The sequence below is a fragment of the Leguminivora glycinivorella genome, chromosome Z (genome assembly GCF_023078275.1).
Source record: "Leguminivora glycinivorella isolate SPB_JAAS2020 chromosome Z, LegGlyc_1.1, whole genome shotgun sequence".
NCBI classification, from domain to species: domain Eukaryota; kingdom Metazoa; phylum Arthropoda; class Insecta; order Lepidoptera; family Tortricidae; genus Leguminivora; species Leguminivora glycinivorella.
Window position 1 is genome coordinate 6673423 of NC_062998.1, and position 22933 is coordinate 6696355.

Sequence of the window (22933 nt, forward strand, 5' to 3'; positions counted from 1 at the left end):
GGCACAATGCGAAAGAAAAATAGATATCATAGTGTTATCGGAAGTTAATGTGAAGCAGGAAGAATTGTCGTTTTTTACTATTACTGGATATAACTTGTTTTCAAATACACGAGAAGAAAGCAGAGGGGGAGGAATACTAATATATGCGAGAGATAGCCTAGAATTCAATGCGGACAAAATTGAGACCTTAGCGTCGGAAATGTTATATGGTATACTGAAAACATCAGACAAAACTACACATATCTTGTCAATATATAGACCGCCCAATACCAACAAAATAAGATTTGTAGGGGAACTCGAATGCATTCTGAAAAAATTCCGCCAATGGATAATATAATTTTAATAGGGGACATGAATTTAGACCTGTTAAATAACAATTTAAACACTGTAATCTCGCAATATAAGAACATGTTGTGTGGACACGGCCTAGAATGCGCCATACCTACGACCGAGATAACGCGCGAAGCTATAGTAGATGGCAGGCTGCAGTCGTCGTGCATCGATCACGTGTGGGTGCGGCGGCGCAGTGTAGCGCGCGCCGCGGCGCACGTACTCACTTGCAAGCTCTCGGACCACCATATGACGGGCCTGCGGCTGGACTTCGGTATATGTGATAGTGAGACAATTGAACCTGTGACGCGGCTTGTACTTAGTAACCAGCGAGTTAAAGAAAAGTTAAAGTTAGTTAACTGGACTGATCTATTAGTTATCGATTGCCCTTTGATCCTTTACGAGAAAATATGTAGTATTTTTGGTAATATCTATAATGATGCATTAATCGAAATTAAAAATCAAAATACTAAACGACAAACGCAACCATGGGTTGATAAAAAACTTGAAGGCATGATTGAACACAGAGACGAATTATTTAGAATATGGAAACGTAACCCTAAAAGTATGAGCTTAAGATTAGAATATACGCGGTACAGAAATAGACTTAATAAAATTATAGATGTTACTAAAAATAAATATAGGCAAAATGAAATTAAAGAATGTGAAGGAGATTTCAGGAAAATATGGGGAAATATAAATAGGTGGTTAGGGCGAACAAAGGGCAATGTAGACAGTACCATTAATAAATATTTGGGGAAAACGGAAAGTGATCAAAACATAAGCAATACATTCTCATATACATTTACACAAGAAATCTTAAATATAAAACATCATTGTAACCATAATTTTTTAGACAGAAAATCCTATGTAAATGTGAGCGATGTGTCATTTAGGTATAGGCAGGTTAGTGGTAGCGATGTTGAAAAGATTATTGATAAATTAAGTGTAAGAAAAGCTCCAGGAATTGATAAAATTAGAGTCCAAGACTTAAAATTTGTTAAAAAAGATATAAGCAATATTTTGGCTAAATTTGTTAATTTATGTGTGTCTAGAGGTCTATATCCTGACCAATTAAAAATATCATTAATAAGACCGATATATAAACAAGGATGCCACATGAATTACACTAATTACAGGCCAATCGCTATATTGTCGGTAATAAATAAGATAGTAGAAAAAGTTGTAATAGAACAGATAAGTAACTTTTTGGAAAATAATAATATAATATCGCGGGTCCAGCATGGATTCAGAAGAGGTAGAAGTACCACCACTGCCTTGACTGAGTTCTCGAATTATGTAAACAGTCACCTTGGCGACGGACAACAGGTCATGGTCGTTTTTATTGATTTCAAAAAGGCATTCGACACGCTGGACCATGAGCAGCTGCTGCAGGCCATGGAGGAATGCGGCATCAGAGGCCCTACAAACCAGTGGTTCCGCGAATACCTGAGGAACAGGACCCTGCGCACTGTCATCAACGGGACGGCCGGCGACGAAGCCCGCGTCAGCCTCGGGGTGCCGACCGGCTCGGTGTATGGGCCTATCGGCTACATCATGCATGTCAACAGCGTGTCGAATGTCGTCAACAACTGTCAGGTAGTGATGTACGCGGACGACATGTGCCTGTTGTTCGCCGGCAGGGCTGTCACAGACATGGTCGAAAGAGTGCAAGAGGATTTTGAGAATATTACCAGATGGGCTCATGACAATGGAATTATTCTAAACATAAGTAAAACTAAATGTATGATTCTACACTCTCCATACAATAAGTTAGCAAAAACTATATTACCTGCCGATATTAATGTTATAGGACACACATATGAATGTTTATATATAAATAAATGTAACTGCACATGTAATAAAATAGGAGTAGTTAACGAATTCAGATATTTAGGACTTCTGATAGATAAGCACTTTAACTGGAAAGTACATATTAATCAAGTATGCAATAAATTAAATTCAATACTGAGTCAGTTTTACCACTTAAGTCGAATAGTAAGTAGACGCACACTATACGTGATATATTATGCACTCGCTGATGCTGTAATAAGCTATGGCTTGAGTTGTTATGGGATCACCTTTAAATCATACCTAGACCGAATAAAGCAACTGCAGATAAGAATAATTAAATACTTGGTGGATAAAACCACGAAATATGAGCACAGACACAATTATGATCTACTTTTCTCAACTTGTGGTATCCTTCCTGTGCAAAGTAAGGCCATATACTTAAATGTTTTACATAGTTACTATAGTGAAGAATTTAAAGTCAAAAGAATAAGTAAACGTAACTCTAGATCAGCTAATAAAATTAAATTATTGCAACCTCCAGCTAAGAATTACTACGGAAAAAGAACAAAAAAATATATAATTCCAAAGATTTATAATGAGTACCCTTTATTGCTTGAAGAAAAGAAGCTAAAGATAGGTAGTTTAAAATCTCAACTCAAAAAACTGCTATTAAATAAGCATAAGACTTTAAACACATAAAATGCAAATCAGAGCCCCAAAAGAAAAACATTAATTAATTAGTTAATATTATATAAGTACATAACTTACAAAATTTTTGAGATTACTTTAACAAAACTCCTAAAATTATGTCATGTAAAATTGTGTCCAGAAATTGACCCTATTTTGATTGCTATAGATACTAAAACCATTAAAATGCTTAGGCTCAATAGCAGGTATGCACGTTATCTTGCAGGATAATACCTAATTTAACAGGTCGACCGTTGCGTATGTATCTACCGGCATAATTACTTTTGTGGCGTCGAAATAGGGTTCATTATTGGAAACAGATGTACTGTCTGTAGGTAGTGTATATCTAATAGGTGGATTGTTATTTAGATATTAGAATATTAGATAAGATGGAGCGCATCGCCAACAAACTGTTTTACAGTTTGGCGAAACTTTAATGATATGCTTGTGTACATTGTCTTTTTTGTTAAATAAATAAAAAAAAAAAAAGTGAACTTCTGTGTTATGAAGAGTGTTTTAAGAATGTCGTAAGAGCGTTCGGTATTTGAACGCACATGTGACAATTTATTACCGCAAAATTTATAACAAATGCGTCAATGTTGAGGATAACCGCCAATCGTACATCTCTTACAACCAAAAGGACATAAGTGACAAATTCCTGGGTCCTCTATTGGTTGATATTACTGCCTTATTACTGATACGCCGAAGTTTAAATTGGTCAAACTCAATTCAATGGAAGGACTAAACAACATATGCCGTTTGTGCAAATCAAACGCAATGAATCACAGAAGGACCGTTTATTATTGAATATTCTATTTTCATTGCCATAGCGCCAAGTCGTGTATTAACTGTGATATTAATTAAGTGATTAGTTTGATATTGTCTGTAATATGCAGATTTGCGTAACGGCCATGACTCATGGGAGGTATTCGCAAATTTTGGATAAGGTGCGTTTGGTTTTTATTTATTTGTGGGCTTAAATGGGTATTAGGCTTAATGTTTACATCGCTTTCAGTACAGTCAAGTGTAAAAATATGGGTGCGTACAACTTATCAAAAATATGTCCCATAGCACTTTATATCGGCGGAATAAGGTCTCGGTACCTACATATTTTTGAGCGGATAAAATCGACACGTAGTTTTGCACTTGACTGTACATCAGTACAGAATTAAAGATGACATTAGTTTTTTTCTATACAAGAATATTTTGAAAGTAATATATATCTGCCATAACTAAACAATTTATGTAAGAATATAGTTATACCTAATTTATGTTATGTGTCACTTGTGTTAGTGTTAGATACTTATACATTTGCAATACCCTTATACAGGGTGCCATATTATTATCCAATCTTAGAATTAAGAACATCTATAAAAAAACCAATGTGGAAGCAATAAACTATTATTATTAGAGAAACAACATTTTTATTGAAATTTCATGCTTAATTGTCGTCACAGCAAGTTAAGTTTTTGTTAACAACTGTCGCCAATTTTGGGTCCCAATTTCTGAAAATGCCTAACTATAGCGCTAATCGAAGACAATATTATTATATCTAAAATCACAATGCCGATATGCATTCTTACTGCCAAGTATATGCAAAGTTGTTTGAAGTGTCATTCAATTTACACAGATGCATCATTATTTGATGCAAGGCATCGCAATCGCCCTGCTCACTGTGCAATTCGTTTGCATATGAGTGCAAGCAGTTATCAAATAAATTAAATTAATATTATAGGACATTCTTACACAGATTGACTGAGTCCCACGGTAAGCTCAAGGAGGCTTGTGTTGTGGGTACTCAGACAACGATATACATATTTAATATACAAATACTTACGTACATAGAAAAGATCCATGACTCAGGAACAAATATCTGTGTTCTTTACACAAATAAATGCCCTTACCGGGATTCGAACCCGGGACCGCGGCTTAGCAGGCAGGGTCACTACCCGCTAGGCCAGACCGGTCGTCGAACCTCGGAACATGATGAGTACAAAAAAAATATTAAATAACAATAAAAATTAACATTTAAATTCTGAACTTTCAATAGAAATTAATCATTATTCTTTGTTCGTTATGAACTCGTTGTAATTGTAGAACGGGCGCTCAATAAGCCACTTTTTAGGCGATACTTAAAGCTAGATATGCTTGCATATGCATAACACTCATATAACCTTTAAATCAAGGGTGAACAGGCATCTGAGCGAGCTTGCTCCATCGTAGGCCACGTCTTCGCCTCGACGTATGTGTCTAATAAGCCTATTTACAGTAAAAAAGCACGTCCATAGTTTACCGTAATTGCTTACGATCGTGGAATGGATTTTTGGATTTCGAACGCACGAATTCGCCGTTTGAAAGTCTGTGAAAACGACGTGATGCTATTTTTGAAAAAGGACGGCTAGCATTTTAAAACTAGTTTTAATGACCACTTGTTTTTGATTCTGATTGTAGAATTTAAATCGCTAGTAGTGATATTATTGAACGAATTTCACGAAATCGAATGGCCGAGATTAAAAAATAGGCCCCCAGGCTAGCCATTAGCTTATATACATCTGACAAAGCAAAAACTCAGTTATTCTTATCTTCAACCTTTTCTTGCTAGTTAACAAACTTTATACTTAGAACGCGCACCGTCTTGTTAGCGCTACGCTTCTACTTCTAATGAATATCCGTTTCTCAATAGGTATAATTTTATATCTAGAAAAAGTGTCTAAGCTCTATGGAAAAGTTAGGCTCTTACGACCTTTTTGACCAGCCATTCCTTTACGTAAGTTTTCCGTCGCAGCCATAGAAAGAAATGTTTGAACATCTAGTTTGTAAAAGTCTGTCAAAGGGATCGATTTTGATCCTAACGTATATCTCCTTCAACAGGCAACTAATCCTTGTAGAGACAATAGAGATGACGACTACATAATAATTTTTAAGAAAAAAAAACCGCCTTCCTTTGGAGTTCTGGTGATAAATACTTTCAAATGTTGGATTATGTTATCAATTCGTCTGTATATTTTTCAATGTTTGTTATTCGATATCTCCGTCATTTCTGAACCAATTTTGAAATTTGGTTGATTCTGAAGTACTTACAGATGAGAATGATTATCAGAACGGAACTCTAACCAGGCCGGCTCACTCTTCATCCGCAGTTCCACTGCACCAAATATCACTGTTCTGGACGTAAGTGCATGCTGTTCTTATAAAAATACCAAAGTCACTATAAGTGTGCCGTTCAGATTTGAGGAGTTCCGTTCTAACCATCATCAGCAGTTCCACTGCACCAAATGTCACTGTTCTGGACGTAAGTGCATGCTGTTCTTATAAAAATACCAAAGTCACTATAAGTGTGCCGTTCAGATTTGAGGAGTTCCATTCTGACCATCATCAGGAGTTCCACTGCACCAAATGTCACTGTTCCGTACGTAAATGCATGCTGTTCCTTTAAAAACACAAAAATCACCATATCTGTGCCTTTTAGATTTGAGGAGTTCCCTCGATTTCTCCAGGATCCCACCACCAGAACTGGGTTCTGAGAAAAATGGGACCAATCTAATCGGTCTAGTAACGACGGAGATATCGAGGAACAAACATTAAAAAAAAACATACAGACGAATTGAGAACCCCTTCCCTTGAGATTTGGAAGGCGGTTAAAAAAATGGCATTCTGTTTAGTCCGTCAGTTAGATCGTCCAAAAATACTGAACACATATTTTTCGCTTTTTCTAATTAATGAAAAAATACAAAGATATAGATAGAGCATCAAATTTCCGGAGTGGGGGCTTGTGACGTCACTTCTAAGTAAAAATTCTACCTAGGCGTGACGTCACGCGAAACTTCGACGCACTGTACCGTCGACATTTTTCGTTTACGCCATGGCTTGCGTGGGCGACGGTCGCGCGACGGTAGCGCGACGGCGATGCGACGCATACGAAATCAAACCTTATCGATATGGAAGTATGAAACGGCGACGGTCGCGCGACTGTCGCCCACGCAAGACACGGCGTTACGAGAAAAAGAAAAAAATACGTGTCTAAAATTCTTTGATAACTGACGGAGTAATTAGTTTTTTTTAGTCGTCTCGCCTATTATAACGCATCTAAACATAATATGTACGTGACGTATTGATATTTGGTAGGACCGATATTGGATAATTAAAGGAAACTAGTGTTTGGACATATATTGAGCATTTGAATGGGCGGTGATAGACAATATCATCAGTATTATGACAGTAGGCGGAAATATATTTCTATTCTTGCAATTTCACATTTCCGAGCGAACTACTTTTTAAATGCCGGCAACGCACTTCCGACGCATCTGTTTGTGAAGGTGTCCTTGGGCGGCGGTAATCGCTTACCTTCAAACGATTCGTCTGCTCGTTAATCATAAAAAAGAGAAATGGTCAACACTTTAGTAATGTTTGTGTACCATATTGCAATACCCTGTACGGCTCAGCCACGACATTGGTCTAAGCGCGACAGCGGTGAGCGGCGGCCATATATTGGAGCGAGACACAGCGATGGGACTTTTCATTCGCACGTATGGCTGCCGCTCACCGCTGTCGCGCTTAGACCAATGTCGTGGCTGGGCCGGTATCATGTTGCCATGTAACTACTGTACCTAGCGTAAGATCTGTACACCAACATGAAAGCAATAAAATTCTATTCTAACTTAACGCAACACACGGTTTTCCCTCTACGCTACGTTCAATACCCCAAGTCGTATGTGCTTATCTTGCGCTGACATTGAACAAGTATGTCTATCAAGCCGATGAAGTTCGTTTCTCTCTTTCTGACGTATTAGTGTTATAGAAAGGGACAAACGAACTTTATCGACTTGATAACTTTAGAGAACTTTTATGAATAAGGGGGTTAAAAATTACTCGTACACATTCAATGAGTGACAGAAGTTGCTCGAACTTTGTAAGTGCCATGATAATTACAATACTTACAATAATATCTGTCAAAGTTTCATCTTGATTAAGCTTTTTTACAGGTTGTTATTTTATTGCCGAAGACACGAAGAGTTTTTGGACAGACATTCATATTGCTAGAACAAAATCCATATTTAATAATATTATAAATGGGAAAGTGTGTGTGTCTGTTTGTTTGTCCGTCTTTCACGGCAAAACGGAGCGACGAATTGACGTGATTTTTTAAGTGAAGATAGTTGAAGAGATGGAGAGTGACATAGGCTGCTTTTTAGGGTTCCGTAGTCAACTAGGAACCCTTATAGTTTCGCCATGTCTGTCTGTCCGTCCGTCCGTCCGTCCGTCCGTCCGTCCGTCCGTCCGTCCGTCCGTCCGTCCGTCCGTCCGTCCGTCCGCGGATAATCTCAGTAACCGTAAGCACTAGAAAGCTGAAATTTGGTACCAATATGTATATCAATCACGCCAGCAAAGTGCAAAAATAAAAAATGGAAAAAAATGTTTTATTAGGGTATCCCCCCTACATGTAAAGTGGGGGCTGATATTTTTTTTCATTCCAACCCCAACGTGTGATATATTGTTGGATAGGTATTTAAAAATGAATAAGGGTTTACTAAGATCATTTTTTGATAATATTAATATTTTCGGAAATAATCGCTCCTAAAGGAAAAAAAGTGCGTCCCCCCCCCTCTAACTTTTGAACCATATGTTTAAAAAATATGAAAAAAATCACAAAAGTAGAACTTTATAAAAACTTTCTAGGAAAATTATTTTGAACTTGATAGGTTCAGTAGTTTTTGAGAAAAATATGGAAAACTACGGAACCCTACACTGAGCGTGGCCCGACACGCTCTTGGCCGGTTTTGTTTCTTTCTGACCCCCCACTTCTCAAAAATTAGTGGTGGAAGTTTGTATGGAGCATCCCACAATTTTCGTATTTAACGCGAGCGAAGCCGCGGGCAAAAGCTAGTACAATATATTTTTCTATTGTCACAGGAGTCCTGTCGGCTGGTCGGCGGCTCCAAGTTCTACCAAGTAATGGAGGGTGCAGCCTCCGGAGATGCCTGCACCCCCTCCCCCACAGAGAAACATGACCACATGAAACCCACAGACAGCGAAGACGAAGGTAAGTTACTTCATAGACCTCTGGTTCTGGTCTGGTATGACCAAGATGCTGTCATAGGATTCCTGCCTTCTGATTGGTTCCGTTCTACCAAATACTATATAAACTCTAGAGTTAATACGTGCAGCTTCTGACGTTTCCCATACAATGGAGCGGCAACAATTTTACTAGCGCCATCTAGCGGTACGAGTTGTTCAAAGTAGTTTGTCAGACTTTTATTTTAGTAAATTAAAATAGAAAATGCGATTACTTGATCTACTTTAACATTTTTAGACGGAATAAAACAAAAAAATAAGAATGTGTGACTTTTTTTATTTTATACTGTATGAAGTAAACTATTTTGGTCAACTCATGCCGCTAGGGGCGCTAGTGCGCGCCAACTTTGGCACCAAGCTGCACGTATTAACTCGTAGAGTTTACATAGTATTTGGTTCCACCAAGTCCTGAAAGGCGCCTGCACCCCCTCCCCCACAGAGAAACACGACCACATGAAACACACAGACAGCGAAGACGAAGGCAAGTTACTTCATAGACCTAAGTGCAACGATGCAGTATGAGATGGCAAAGGTTTGGCTAATACCAGCGCATGCTAGGACCAAGATACTGTCATAGGATTCCTGCCTTCTGATTAGTTCCGTTCTACCAAGTAATGAAGGGCGCCTGCACACCCCTCCCCCACAGAGAAACATGACCACATGAAATTGATCGACAGCGAAAGCGAATGTAAGTTCCGCACTAACGATTCATAGACCATATAGATATGAGTCAGCCGAGTGCAACGAAATTCTAGGTCGCACATCATGTTAAGAATATGGGTCAAATTGTCGAAACTGCGGTTCGAAAGCTTTAATCCTGTGTCGAGAGACGGCAGTCTATGCACTGTGACTACACATTTTACTTTAACAGTAATTCTCTATATCGTCACTACTTTTAAAAAAACTTGTATCTTCGTCTGTCAATGAAAAGAAAATTGTAGTAAGTATGTATGGAATGCATATAGACTTACTGCGTTTTAACTTTGAGGAACAGCGTGAGATATGAGATTTTTTAAAAGTAGTGACGATATACTTATTCGATCCTATTTGCCTGTAGGTAATCTTATAGGTATGTAAAACATTAATGCTAGCGGCGGCCGTTAGAACTAAGTAATTCGACTCGATAACATTGAACATAGAAAAACCTATAAAATTAAGGCAGCATCATTAACCATTACATTAAAATCTCATGGCAAAATGTAACTATTTGCCTACTTGTTATTGACTGCTTGTTATGCTTCTCTTAAAAGAGTATTAAATAACGCCGTCAGACAAGGACCATCTAAGAAAAATAATAAAAGTCCTTTGCAATTGACTTTTCATACAAAATGACGTAGATGGCCAAGCACAAAAGGTTATTTATAAAGTCACTCGATATTACCTTTTTACAAGGAGATTTTCTTTCTAGTTGAATTAAAAACTAATGTTTTTAACAGTGCCTACATTCAAAGAATTTAAGGCTTAGGGACTTCGGAGAAATCTCTGTTATTGCATTTTTTTCTCTGTTTAGTGCCGTCTGTAATTGATGTCTATTTTTATAAGTTTTGTCCTTGAATTTCAATTTCTTTATCATCCGCACAAAGAAATTCTATCAGAGAATATGAAATTATTTTAAATAAGTATTGGTTCTGAAAATGTTCACTTTAGTTATTGATGAATGATGAAGAGCGGATTTCAGGTAGCGATATAAATAATAATATGGATATGACTAATGCAATTTTTTAAATACATGTCATGTGGTTACACTTATAATAAGGTCTTACAATCTATTATTTCCTTTATTTATCTTTTCTCTTAGATTAGGCTATTTCATAATATGATTATAAAAGTAAAATACAAAACCACATACAAAACAATACAAAATATATAAACACATTACTGTTATATATGTATAAATGTAGGGTAGAGTTAATCTACACGCGCGCCCTCTGGCGCCGACTTGTTCTTGTAACGTTTCGTCAGTCCGGAAATAAACCTGTGTCTGAACGCCTGTTTTTCTGTTGGCTCCACCCCAGAACTATTCCGCATCATCCCTCACCAAGTATAGACTACATATCTATCAATTACAAAAAACCTAACCTAGGGTGCCGCCAGCAGCGGAGCAGGGCCCAAGCTGCCGGTGGTTAGGGCCGCAGAGAGAGGAACCGTCGGACTATACGCGCCGTGTCCAAGATTACCGCCTTCTGCAACTGGCCCTTGATCCAGCCACCTAGCGAGAGTCTCTTAAGATGTTGGTCGAGACTCTTCGCTATGAGACCGTTCACTGAAACGACTATAGGGACAATGATCGTTGAATCAACATCCCACATGGCGTTTATCTCGTGAGCCAAGTCTAGGTACTTACTGGACTTGTCCTTCTCGGCTTTCACGAGATTCTCATAATGGGGGATGTTGATGTCAACGAGCACGGCCCGGCGTTGCGGTCGATCTATTATCACAATGTCAGGCTTATTGGCTACAATAGTCCTGTCAGTGATAATAGATCGATCCCAATAGAGCGTGGCACGACCATTTTCAAGAACTGGCGCAGGTAAATACTTGTAGTACGGTACTTCGCGGTCCACAAGGCCGCATTGAAGAGCAAGCTGTTGGTGAATGATCCGGGCTACGAGGTTATGTCTGTGCAAGTACTCACCTTTAGCAAGATGAGAACAACCGGAAATGATATGCCTGAGTGACTCTCCGGGACGGCGGCATGCCCGACAAATGTCGACCGTACCATCCTTCAGGATATATTTCCGGTAGTTGTTCGTCATCATTACTTCGTCCGCAATTGCACAGGCAAAACCCTCGGTTTCTCCGAAGAGGTCCCCGAATCGTACTTGGCCCGGAAACGGGCAATACGCGCAGCGAGGATCGCCTTCGTGCGGACTTTAATTTGAATTTTAAGTGCGAAGAATGGTAGTTTATGTCGATCACGAATAGGCTAGTTTCCTACTAGTTAAATCAGCTTCTTTTTATGAACTATCAAAACGATTTTCTAATATCTAATTCACAGAACTTAATTTAGATAGAAGAAACAAATTCATATATTTGTATAGGGGCCGAGCGTGTCAAATTTTGTACTGAAGTTGATTCTTGCCTGTAATTTTAAATATGTCTCAGGCTCTTGATTGTTCATAATTTTTGTGTTGTTGCAATTGAATATCACGTAACGAGGCATTTTTAGGGTTCCGTAGTCAACTAGGAACCCTTATAGTTTCGCCATGTCTGTCTGTCCGTCCGTCCGTCCGTCCGCGGATAATCTCAGTAACCGTTAGCACTAGAAAGCTGAAATTTGGTACCAATATGTATATCAATCACGCCAACAAAGTGCAAGAATAAAAAATGGAAAAAAATGTTTTATTAGGGTACCCCCCCTACATGTAAAGTGGGGGCTGATATTTTTTTTCATTCCAACCCCAACGTATGATATATTGTTGGATAGGTATTTAAAAATGAATAAGAGTTTACTAAGATCGTTTTTTGAAATTATTAATATTTTCGGAAATAATCGCTCGTAAAGAAAAAAAAGTGCGTCCCCCCCTTCTAACTTTTGAACCATAAGTTTAAAAAATATGAAAAAAATCACAAAAGTAGAACATTATAAAGACTTTCTAGGAAAATTGTTTTGAACTTGATAGGTTCAGTAGTTTTTGAGAAAAATACGGAACCCTACACTGAGCGTGGCCCGACACGCTCTTGGCCGGTTTTTTTATGTTTTGGTTGACTTCAACTTACAAAAATTGACGCCCGAAAGCTGCAAGCTGCGAGTAAAGACGGACAACTCAGTGGATTTCACTGAGTTCATTTGACACGCTAAGTAGATACGTTTGCTTGATCTATGGTATATATGACATCTGTGATCTAATTACTATGAAATACTGAGGAGTGAAGTCACGGTCAACTCATTTACTTTATATATTTCTCTTTGACTTATTAAATATAAATTATGTTTAAACATAACTACTGTCCATATTTTTCTTCTAATTAGGTGATGGTTTATTTCGTGCACTACTTAAAATATTTTATTTTCAGTATAGGAAACTAGCCTTTTGGTTTATAGAGGTATAGTCATGAGCGGCGCAGTCGCTCGAACACAGACGCTGCTTAAATCATCTATAAAGATGTAAGAGTACAAGGCCTAATGATGTTGATGTTCACAACATAATTAATTTAGAGTTATATAGTTATATAAGATTTCTGCCACATGTGACATATATATAGGGCAATCAACGAGTTTAGTTCAAATTGTAACCTACCCCTTTAGTTTCAGACGTGGACCAAGAATGCACGGTTTTCAGCGGAGTAAGCTATCTAGGAGCCCAGAACATCGCAGATCCTAAATCAGAGACTGACATACAGCGGATCATGAAGGAGCTTAGCTCCATGCCAGAGAGCAGAGACGGCATTGCGGTGTCTATTTCTATACCAGTCTGCTCGCAAGGACTTGTTGTGTGAGTAACCTGTATTGTTACACTTTTGGATGTTTGCAGACATAATATTCTAGATCCCATATAAACACGCCACAGAAGGTTCGACAATTCAGTTCCATTTCCTATCAATGATAATAAACGTACCTAAACGAAGCTTTCAGAATTCCATGGTTGTAAGCAGTCTAAAACGGAAGGTTTCTCGCATTTACTAAAAGCAAATTAGTTTTTTAACAGCCGAAAGTTTGACTTTACATTTTTTTTAAATAGTTAGTATCTAAAAAAAATTCTGTGTCAGAATGTAACCAAGTGTTCCATCCACAGGCTATACCAAGCGGATACAAACGTCGTCATGACTCGCTACTCAGTCAAGCACATACTGTTCTACGCACGCGGCACGGCCGGCTCGCCTGTCGCGTCATGCTTCGCGTTCACCTGGTCCCACGGCGAGACTAAAGAGTCTGCTGTCTACCGCTGTCACGTGTTCCGCTGCCACATAGCTGAGGCGGTCAGCCAGGTGTCAAGTAAGTACATATTGCAGCTACATACTCAGTCAAGCATATACTGTTCTACGCTCGCGCCACGGCTGGCTCGCCTGTCGCGTCATGCTTCGCGTTCACCTGGTCCCACGGCGAGACTAAAGAGTCTGCTGTCTACCGCTGTCACGTGTTCCGCTGCCACATAGCTGAGGCGGTCAGCCAGGTGTCAAGTAAGTACATATTGCAGCTACATACTCAGTCAAGCATATACTGTTCTACGCTCGCGGCACGGCTGGCTCGCCTGTCGCGTCATGCTTCGCGTTCACCTGGTCCCACGGCGAGACTAAAGAGTCTGCTGTCTACCGCTGTCACGTGTTCCGCTGCCACATAGCTGAGGCGGTCAGCCAGGTGTCAAGTAAGTACATATTGCAGCTACATACTCAGTCAAGCATATACTGTTCTACGCTCGCGGCACGGCTGGCTCGCCTGTCGCGTCATGCTTCGCGTTCACCTGGTCCCACGGCGAGACTAAAGAGTCTGCTGTCTACCGCTGTCACGTGTTCCGCTGCCACATAGCTGAGGCGGTCAGCCAGGTGTCAAGTAAGTACCTAAGTACAACGTTATTCCGTCAACAGTACAAGCTCAGTATGTAAACTTTCAGGGCAAGAGTTCGCGACGTACGAGGTTCAAAGATGTTTTCACAATGAGAGACTCCAGGTATTTTTTTAAATTACTTCGTTACCCTTCGTCTACGGTAAATTTTCTCTCTACAAGTTTGCACGTTTTCAACTTCAAAATTACTATTAAATTAGGTTTCCGAAAACAATTTACAAATATCTTAAATGTGCATAATATAACTTATGTGATTGAACTCACAAGAGTAAAAATTATGATAAATAGATTTATTAGCACAAATCAACAAAAAAGGTAACCAGAACAAAAATTATACTTATGTCCTTACAGCGCGACGTTAGACGTGAATGATTCAGTTACATCGAAATGCACCCTCTTTACTTTTAATAAAACACGATGTTATTCCTTACATACATTAATAACTAAACATATATGCGAACCTGACCTACCACAACGAATCTCATAAAACTGTCCTTGGGGCACCCTTTTTGCTAAACTCAACAGTATATATTGCTGTTTGATTTGATTTTCCATTGTAGAAGCTGCTGTCTGGACGATTTAAATTTGCCTCCGTTTAAATGTTGTTTACATGAGGCACTGGGTACGTAGCCAAATTCACAAACGCTCACGATAACATCGTTTTCGTAGGTATCTATCTCTCGCTCTTCCGTATTAGGGTTTCTGATTTCTCGACCTATTAGAAGTCTCGAGTTTCGAGAAATCTCGAGCCCAAAGTCTCGAGTCTTCTCGAGTCTCGAGTCTTTTTTAATAAATGGTAAAATTTTGATAGAATAATAAACAACAATATGATTAGTAGTTTTTATTGCACCACACTATTATAAAAAATGCGTAAGAGCAATAAAAATCTTCTTTGAAATAAACATAAATCAAATTTTAACAAGAAAACTACAATTATAGTCTTGAAAATAATACCTAATCCTTTAACTTCCCCGCCTGTGCACGGGTGAAGTAAATTAAAATGTCATGTATTAAATCATAATGTCATTGAAATTAAACGTTTAAATAACTTCTTCTTCTTCCTCGTTTCCTCATTGCCGAGGATCGCGACCACAAGTAGCGTGTCTCCATTGAACGCGGTCATAAGCCATGTGGACTGCACAGTATACGCTGTCGCCACACGATTTCTTCACACAGTCAGACCATCTCTTACGAGCCCCACCCCAAGAATGTTTACCATTAATTCGCCATATTATGCATTGGTGCTCTCATAATGTGTCCGAAAAATCTGAGGGTCGCTCTTGGCATATTTTGGAGAGCCGTGTGGTGATATTCAGTTCTTGCAAAATAGAGATGTTTGTTAGTTCTTCTAGCTTTTCAAGTTATACTCGTAGCAGTCTTCGCCAGCACCACATCTCAATAGCGTCAATCTTAGCCACACAAAAACTTTTCAGGGTCCAAGTTTCGGCACCATACATAAATATCGAGATTATCGAGAAGACAAGAGATCGAAATAATCGCACTTTATTTTGACGTCGAATTCCTCTGTTCTTCCAAATCTTGTCAAAGTTAGCCATAGCACTCTTCGCAGGTTATCAATGACCCAAGATACATAAACGCGCTGACTTTTTCGTAATGACGAATTGCTTTTAAATAACACGAGGCTGTCAAAACTATCCAAAGTCGCTGCCAACTTACGTTGGAATGAGAGGTTAGATCGCTTTATCTCGTTATAATTTATGGCCGCCGTTCGACATCGTCCCCACCGCCTCGCGATGAGACCGGGCAGAAGGTAAAAAGTTGCATTTCACTTCAGGTCGTACTTTACATTCGGGACTCGAGACGTCTCGAGTACCTGTCATTTTTTTCTTGTCTCGAATGAAGCCGAAATTCTCGAGAAGTCTCGAGTTCGAGACTCTCGAGCAGAAACCCTATTCCGTATTGACGAAACAGAGGCAGACTGCGTTTCGAACGGCGTCTATCGTCAACGATTGTCATTCGGCTTGGCCGGCAGATGTATTAATGTTAAATATAGGGATATCGGCGGACGTTTTATAACGACAATGTATTCGTAATGGGCGTCGGCTCTAAAATATCTGAACACTAAAGGTGCATGTAAATCTGATTAATGCGAACCGAACGCGTTGCTCGCTGAATATCTGTGTGAAAAAAGGGTCTAAATTTAATTCGGCCAATAAGGCGACGTCTACAGTTTGCTTCAAATAATGTCCTAGCACACCTCGGGGCTTGAACACTGGCAATCAAATATATGAAAGAGGCGCGTTCCTAGCACACAGTCTAAGCTCGTGTAGGTGAACGCGTACTATGCTTGTATGAGTGAAATATGACAGGTCGACTGTTTGCGTTTTTGACAGGCGGTAACTGTGAGGTAACTGAGAGGGGGTGGGCGGCACTTTCAGCGGGAAGCGGGAGTGGCCACACTGTACGATAGTACTCTTTATTATACTGTGCTCCTAGCAAGATTAGGTAAATTAAGTTCATCAAAGGTTAGACTGTTGTCCCTACTCCCTAGGATATCCGAAGATACACGATACACATAATAATATAAATATGTCCTTCGAGACGCATCCTTGCACATCTCTAGTGAAAAAACGAAAACGGAGGCGAACAAATCTACCTACCCTTCTACAGTAAAAAAACCTACGAAGGCTATATAACGTTCGGTGTCTAGATATAACGACACAAACTTTATTTTACTAATACTTATAAGTTCCTACGTAAAACTCAGAAGATTAATAGGTACGTGCCACTCGACTACACAGGCGGGCGCGTGACGTCTGGCGCCCCTCGACCACTTGTTCGTTCGAATGAACGGGTAGCCTGTATGTACTTAACGCGTGATCGCGAGCGGGTGACGTAGGCCTGGCATAACAAAAAAAAATTCCAATCTGCAAGGAAAAAAATGCGACCTACACCGTGTTTTTTTTTTGTTTTCCGTTAAATTCGACACGTGGCTAGGTTCATTATCAGGAACCACCCTGTATATCACTTTTAATTCAATTCGCAAAAAAAAAATGTTCATCATTTTCATAAATAATAAATGAATGTATTAGTGTGAGAAACCCTTAAGAATAACATTCAAGTTAGTGTCAAGTGATTGACGGCACATGTCAAAACAAATAACATTAGGAATTGGTAAAGGCTGTCACACACGTGTTCAGTAATTATTTTTATTTTTTAACAACTCGATAACCGTAAGAGTTAAGACGCTAGTTTCTTAGAGAAATGAGAAAAATGTGTTTGATCTAAAGAACTTTCCCTTAAAGTTAACGGAATTCTATAAAAACAGGGTGTATAATTCGTATTGTAAATACACAAATTTATATTTCGATCGACTGATTTTTTTCTATTATAAATGACTAAGGACCTAGGAATCAAAATTCCCCTACCTACACATTGCGCATGTCCAGTATATGCAACAGGCGCCGCTCAGGACACAGTCGGGCTATTAGTCACTTCTGCGATGGGTATGTACATACTAGTCTCGCTGTTATACTGCCGGCGAGGACGCGTAGCCATCATACACTACACCGTGAAAGTTACTGGGTTCAATCGCGTGCTGGAACTTAAGTGTAACATTACCATCGGCTGGAATCCGAGGCGAAGATAAGTTTCTTAAAGTTTTGTAAGTACTTTTTGGACTTACTTTAAAATAATACTTTTTTGGAAAATTTTCAAACTTTTATTCATTTATGAATTTAGTTTACTTTTTATGGTATCAAACAAGCATACGGCCCGCCTGATAGTAAGTAGTCATCGTAGCCTATGGACGCTTGCAACTCCAGAGGTGTGTCTTGCGCGTTCCTGACCCTTTAGAAATCTGTACACTCATTTTTTGAAGAACTTCATACCGTAGACCCTCGGAAAAACCTCCTCAGGGAGCTCATTCCACAGCCGGAGCATTCGCGGGAGAAAACGGGTACGGGCCATGTAGGCTCTAGGACAGTGGCAGTACGATAGTACTCTTTATTATACTAAAAAAAAATTTTTTTTTAAATTTAATCTTTTTATTTCTAAGAAACGTACATGCATTTATAATATACTTAACTGCTAATCTTAAATTGAAAAGATTATTTGAGTTAAGGAGTCTAGTTACATATGGATTGTTATTTATTTTATTTATACATAATTAAGTTTTTTCGTTTTTAATAAGTGTTTTTTCAGTATATAACGAGCTTGGCTACAGGTTCGACTTTCTAATGAGTCTATCAATTCATTTGGGAATCTATTCAGTATCCGCGGTAATGTGCATTTCCATACTCTTCGCCCGTACTCATTGTTAGTTTTTTCGAACTCATATGTTGGAATGTTAAATATCTAAGTTACGAAGCCGCAAAGGTCGTGTTTTTTTCCGTAAGTATTTTATGTTCTTGTAGTATTGAGTTATAATAGCTATTGAGTTATAATAACTGTGACAGTGGTGAGGATTATTTTATAATAGGGGCCAAAGATTTGAAGGAATTTTCGTGGAAGGCCATACTTTGCCCACCATTGCTCTAGGGTGTGAGGATGACCACCCAGCCGACGGCGAGCGGTGCGGTGGTTGAAAGTGGCAGTTGGCATTAATTTATGACAAACAATAGGCGAGACGACTAAAACAAAACTACTTAGTTCGTCAGTTATATTATCAAAAAATGTTGGACACATATTTTTCTTTTTTCTCGTAAACGTAAAATGACGACGGTACTGTGCGTTGAAGTTTCGCGTGACGACACGCCTAGGTACAATTTTTACTTAAAAGTCACGTCAGAAGCCCCCACTCCGGAACTTTGATGCTCTGTACCTTTTGATTTTTTCATTAATTTGATAAAATGAAAAATATGTGTTCAGTATTTTTGGACGATCTAACTGGCAGACTAATCAGAATGCCATTATTTTTATAGTGTCGTCATCACTATTCATCCGAGCACAGTCGAATATACAATCGGTAGAACACACGGTGGCAAAGTCCCTCCTTAGTCTTAAAGGGGAGTGGCCATCCACAAACCCGCTGGGTGGACAGTGTTAAGAAGGCCTGCCAGGGATTTCCTACAGGCGCCTATTATTAGGACTGCAGAAGAACGTTCTAAATGGAGAGCTTTGGTGCACAAAATAACGACCTCATGTGGTCGCGACCCTCAGCCATGAGGAACTGAGGAAGAAGAAGTCTTAAAGAATGCCGCTTGTAGGTTTTGGCTCGTCGACGATTCGCACTGCGCGCCTTTGGATACATTTACTTTTTTTTTTAAAACCTTCATCACATTTAAAACTGAAGTGTATTATCGAAATATCATATTCAATTAATATTGAAACTAAATATTATTATTCTTTATTGCAACCAAAATACAAACCTACACGACCTTAGAATGTGTGCTTGGAACGCGCCTCTTTCATATATTTGATCGCCAGTGTCCGAGACGACCATAGTATACATACGTATTAACAGTGAAAGCGTAATAAATTAAATTGCTTTGAAAAATGTGATTTGTTAGGCGACAACTTCCCCACTCCATTTCGAAGGCTTATCGATAAAATAACCAAAATTGGTGAAAACACTGTCGGCCCTAATTAAGGTGATGCAATGGCGTCCAGACTATTCGGAATAAAGCAATCATCGGATTGGCTGGGGCCAGATTAACGAAACTATGGTATACATTTCACTAGATAACTTTTGCAACAAAAATACAATGTAAAAATTATGTTAGATATTCCGCGAATTCGCACGAAGCGCTTTGCTTCTTCTTTTCTCATGCGCACTGCCAAGGAGTGGAATTCCTTGCCGGCGGCTATATTTCAGAGCTCATAACCCGGCTACCTTCAAGTCAAGGGTGAACAGGCATCTTCTGGGCGAGCTCACTCCATCGTAGGCCACGTCTTTGCATTTTGCTTTTAGTCTGTGGCCAAGAGTAAACCCATTTATAATAATAATAAAAAACAAATCGAGGCTTCCTAAACGCCAAAGATCTCCTCAACCGTGAGGTATACAATCTCAGGAATTACTTCCTTAACAACGAGTATGGGATGCATCGTGATGCGGCGAGTACTTGCACAGACATAATCTCGTAGCCAGGATTATTCACCAGCAACTTGCTCTTCAATACGGCCTTGTGGACCGCGAAAGTACCGTATTTACTACAAGTATTTGCCTGCGCCAGTTCTTGAAAATGGTCGTATGCCACACTCTATTGGGATCGATCTATTATCACTGACAGGACTATTGTAGCCAATAAGCCTGACATTGTGATAATAGATCGACCGCAACGCCGGGCCGTGCTCGTTGACATCACCATCCCCCATGATGAGAATCTCGTGAAAGCCGAGAAGGACAAGTCCACTTGGCTCACGAGATAACCGCCATGTGGGATGTTGATTCAACGATCATTGTTCCGATAGTCGTTTCAGCGGACGGTCTCATAGCGAAGAGTCTCGACCAACATCTTAAGAGACTCTCGCTAGGTGGCTGGATCAAGGGCCAGATGCGGAAGGCGGTGATCTTGGACACGGCGCGGATAGTCCGACGGTTCCTCTCTCTGCAGCCCTAACCACCGGCAGCTTGGGCCCTGCCCCGCTGCTGGCGGCACCCTAGGTTAGGTTTTTTATAATATGTTTATATGTTTTTTTATATTGTTTTGAATGTGTTTTTGTATTTTACTTTTTTATTCATATTATAAACAGCAGCCTAATTTAAGAATGAAAATAAAAAAAAGAATAAAAAACAAATTATAGAAGTGCTAAAACTTTAACCTAGCTAATATGTAAAATAGGCCCTTGAGGCATTGCACCAAGGATGCTGGCGACGTTTCCTCGCTGTATCGCAATGCTGATACGTTATGAGAGGAAGTCGCCAGTTCTTCGGTGACCAGACCTCAACCAGACGCTTCGCGATTTCTATGTAAAATTTGTTTCCGCCACGTGGACCTAGAGTCTCAACGCCAAAAGGTACAAAATGGTACGCCAAGGCTCTTATATTTATTACGTTTCAAAAGTTCGGTACTTTCTGCCGCTGCGCCCGCTTTTATCTTAGTCCGTTGGAGGTGGTACGAGTCCTATTTAAAACTATTATCCATACTAATATTATAAATGGGAAAGTGTGTTTGTCTGTTTGTTTGTCCGTCTTTCACGGCAAAACGGAGCGACGAATTGACGCGATTTTTCAGTGGAGATAGGGATGGAGAGTGACATAAGCTACTTTTTGTCTCTTTCTAACCCCCCCTCCGCTTCCCTAAAATGGGGGTGGAAGTTGGCATGGAGAATTCTGCAATTTTCGAATTAATTATATTTGCATAGATGATATTCGATGGAAATCATTTTTTCACGACACCAACGGGTAAAGTCTATCTTGTGTCATGATACTTCAATTCCTAAGATGCATTCTTATAGGTAGATGTCGCTATACGCCACCCAAAGTGCGTTTTCACATTATCCGATCCGATATCGGATGTCGGAGCGATATCCCATACATCACAGGCGCCATCTTGGAATTTTTCTATTAAAATTCTCCCGACTTCTAAGACTTACCGACGGACAGAGGCGTTTAGGAATTGAGGCAAGGCACGGAAAAGTTCGCACGCATCCTGCAGGCCTCCGTGGCTCTGTTGGCCAGAGCGGCTGAAATCCAGGAGGTTGCAGGTTCGAGTCCTGCCTTAGGTGTACATTTTTAAATTTTTCCTTTAATTTAAAAATACTTTTGCACTTTGTATGAAAGGAAAATATTCTTTAATAGCCGCCGACATTAGAGTCTGTGCGGACAGAGAACAAAAAAATATGGGATCCGGTACCTTCTGAGCATTTTCAGAATTTGGGACCCCCCAATTAGCGTAAGTTGTTAACAAAAATTAACCCACTGTCAGTTTTGTGACGATAATAAAGCATGAAATTTCAGTAAAAATAATGTTTTTGTGTTAGTTTCATATACTTTAAGCGATAATCTACATTCAGAATATGAAAAAGGTAAATTTATAGGCATGTTTTATGCTTAATTATTGTCGTCACAAAACTGACAGCGAATTAATTTTTGTTTACGACTTACGCTAATTAGGGATACCCAGAATTTGAAAATGCCCTTCTACGACGTTTCTCTTTCCATACAATACAGACTATATCAAAGTAAAAGCCGATTTTTTATAAGCAAATTTTAAAAAGTTTACGTTTTACCTGTGAAACATTGTATATGAAGATACAGTGTAAAAATATAGGTACCTGTGTGGTAGGCTTCTGTAACATCAGTGTTACAGGGTTAGGTATTAATTCCTTATAACTGGCTAGTATTTTAATGCGGATCCCTAAAAATATATTCACAAGTCGCAAGCTCTTGAAATCGACCTAATCTAAACACACGGTCATAATTTTTGCTTTTTATTACTACTTTTTTCGGCGAGTCGCTCTTATGGTACTTGACACTATCGCATACTCGATGGCTAAATACAAGAGTTCTATTTCAGATGCGTGTTAAAAGGGCGTAGGTTAATCTTAATAAGGTGACACATACGTCATCTAGTTAGAAATTATAATGATCGAAATTATGAAATGACGTATGTTAATGCAAAACTTATGTACAAAAGTCTTTTT

At 39.3% G+C, this 22933-nt stretch overlaps 1 protein-coding gene across 1 annotated transcript in view; it reads left to right on the forward strand.

Annotated features, from left to right (window-relative positions):
* The window catches only part of LOC125241525 (rab GTPase-activating protein 1-like), a 122737-nt gene that overhangs the window by 20840 nt on the left and 78964 nt on the right, over window positions 1–22933 (forward strand). Inside the window, exons 5-8 of the mRNA XM_048150052.1 lie at window positions 8722–8851; window positions 13139–13319; window positions 13620–13819; window positions 14022–14189. Of these exons, the coding sequence (XP_048006009.1) occupies window positions 8722–8851; window positions 13139–13319; window positions 13620–13819; window positions 14022–14189 (679 nt within the window). The remainder of the gene's footprint in view (window positions 1–8721; window positions 8852–13138; window positions 13320–13619; window positions 13820–14021; window positions 14190–22933) is intronic.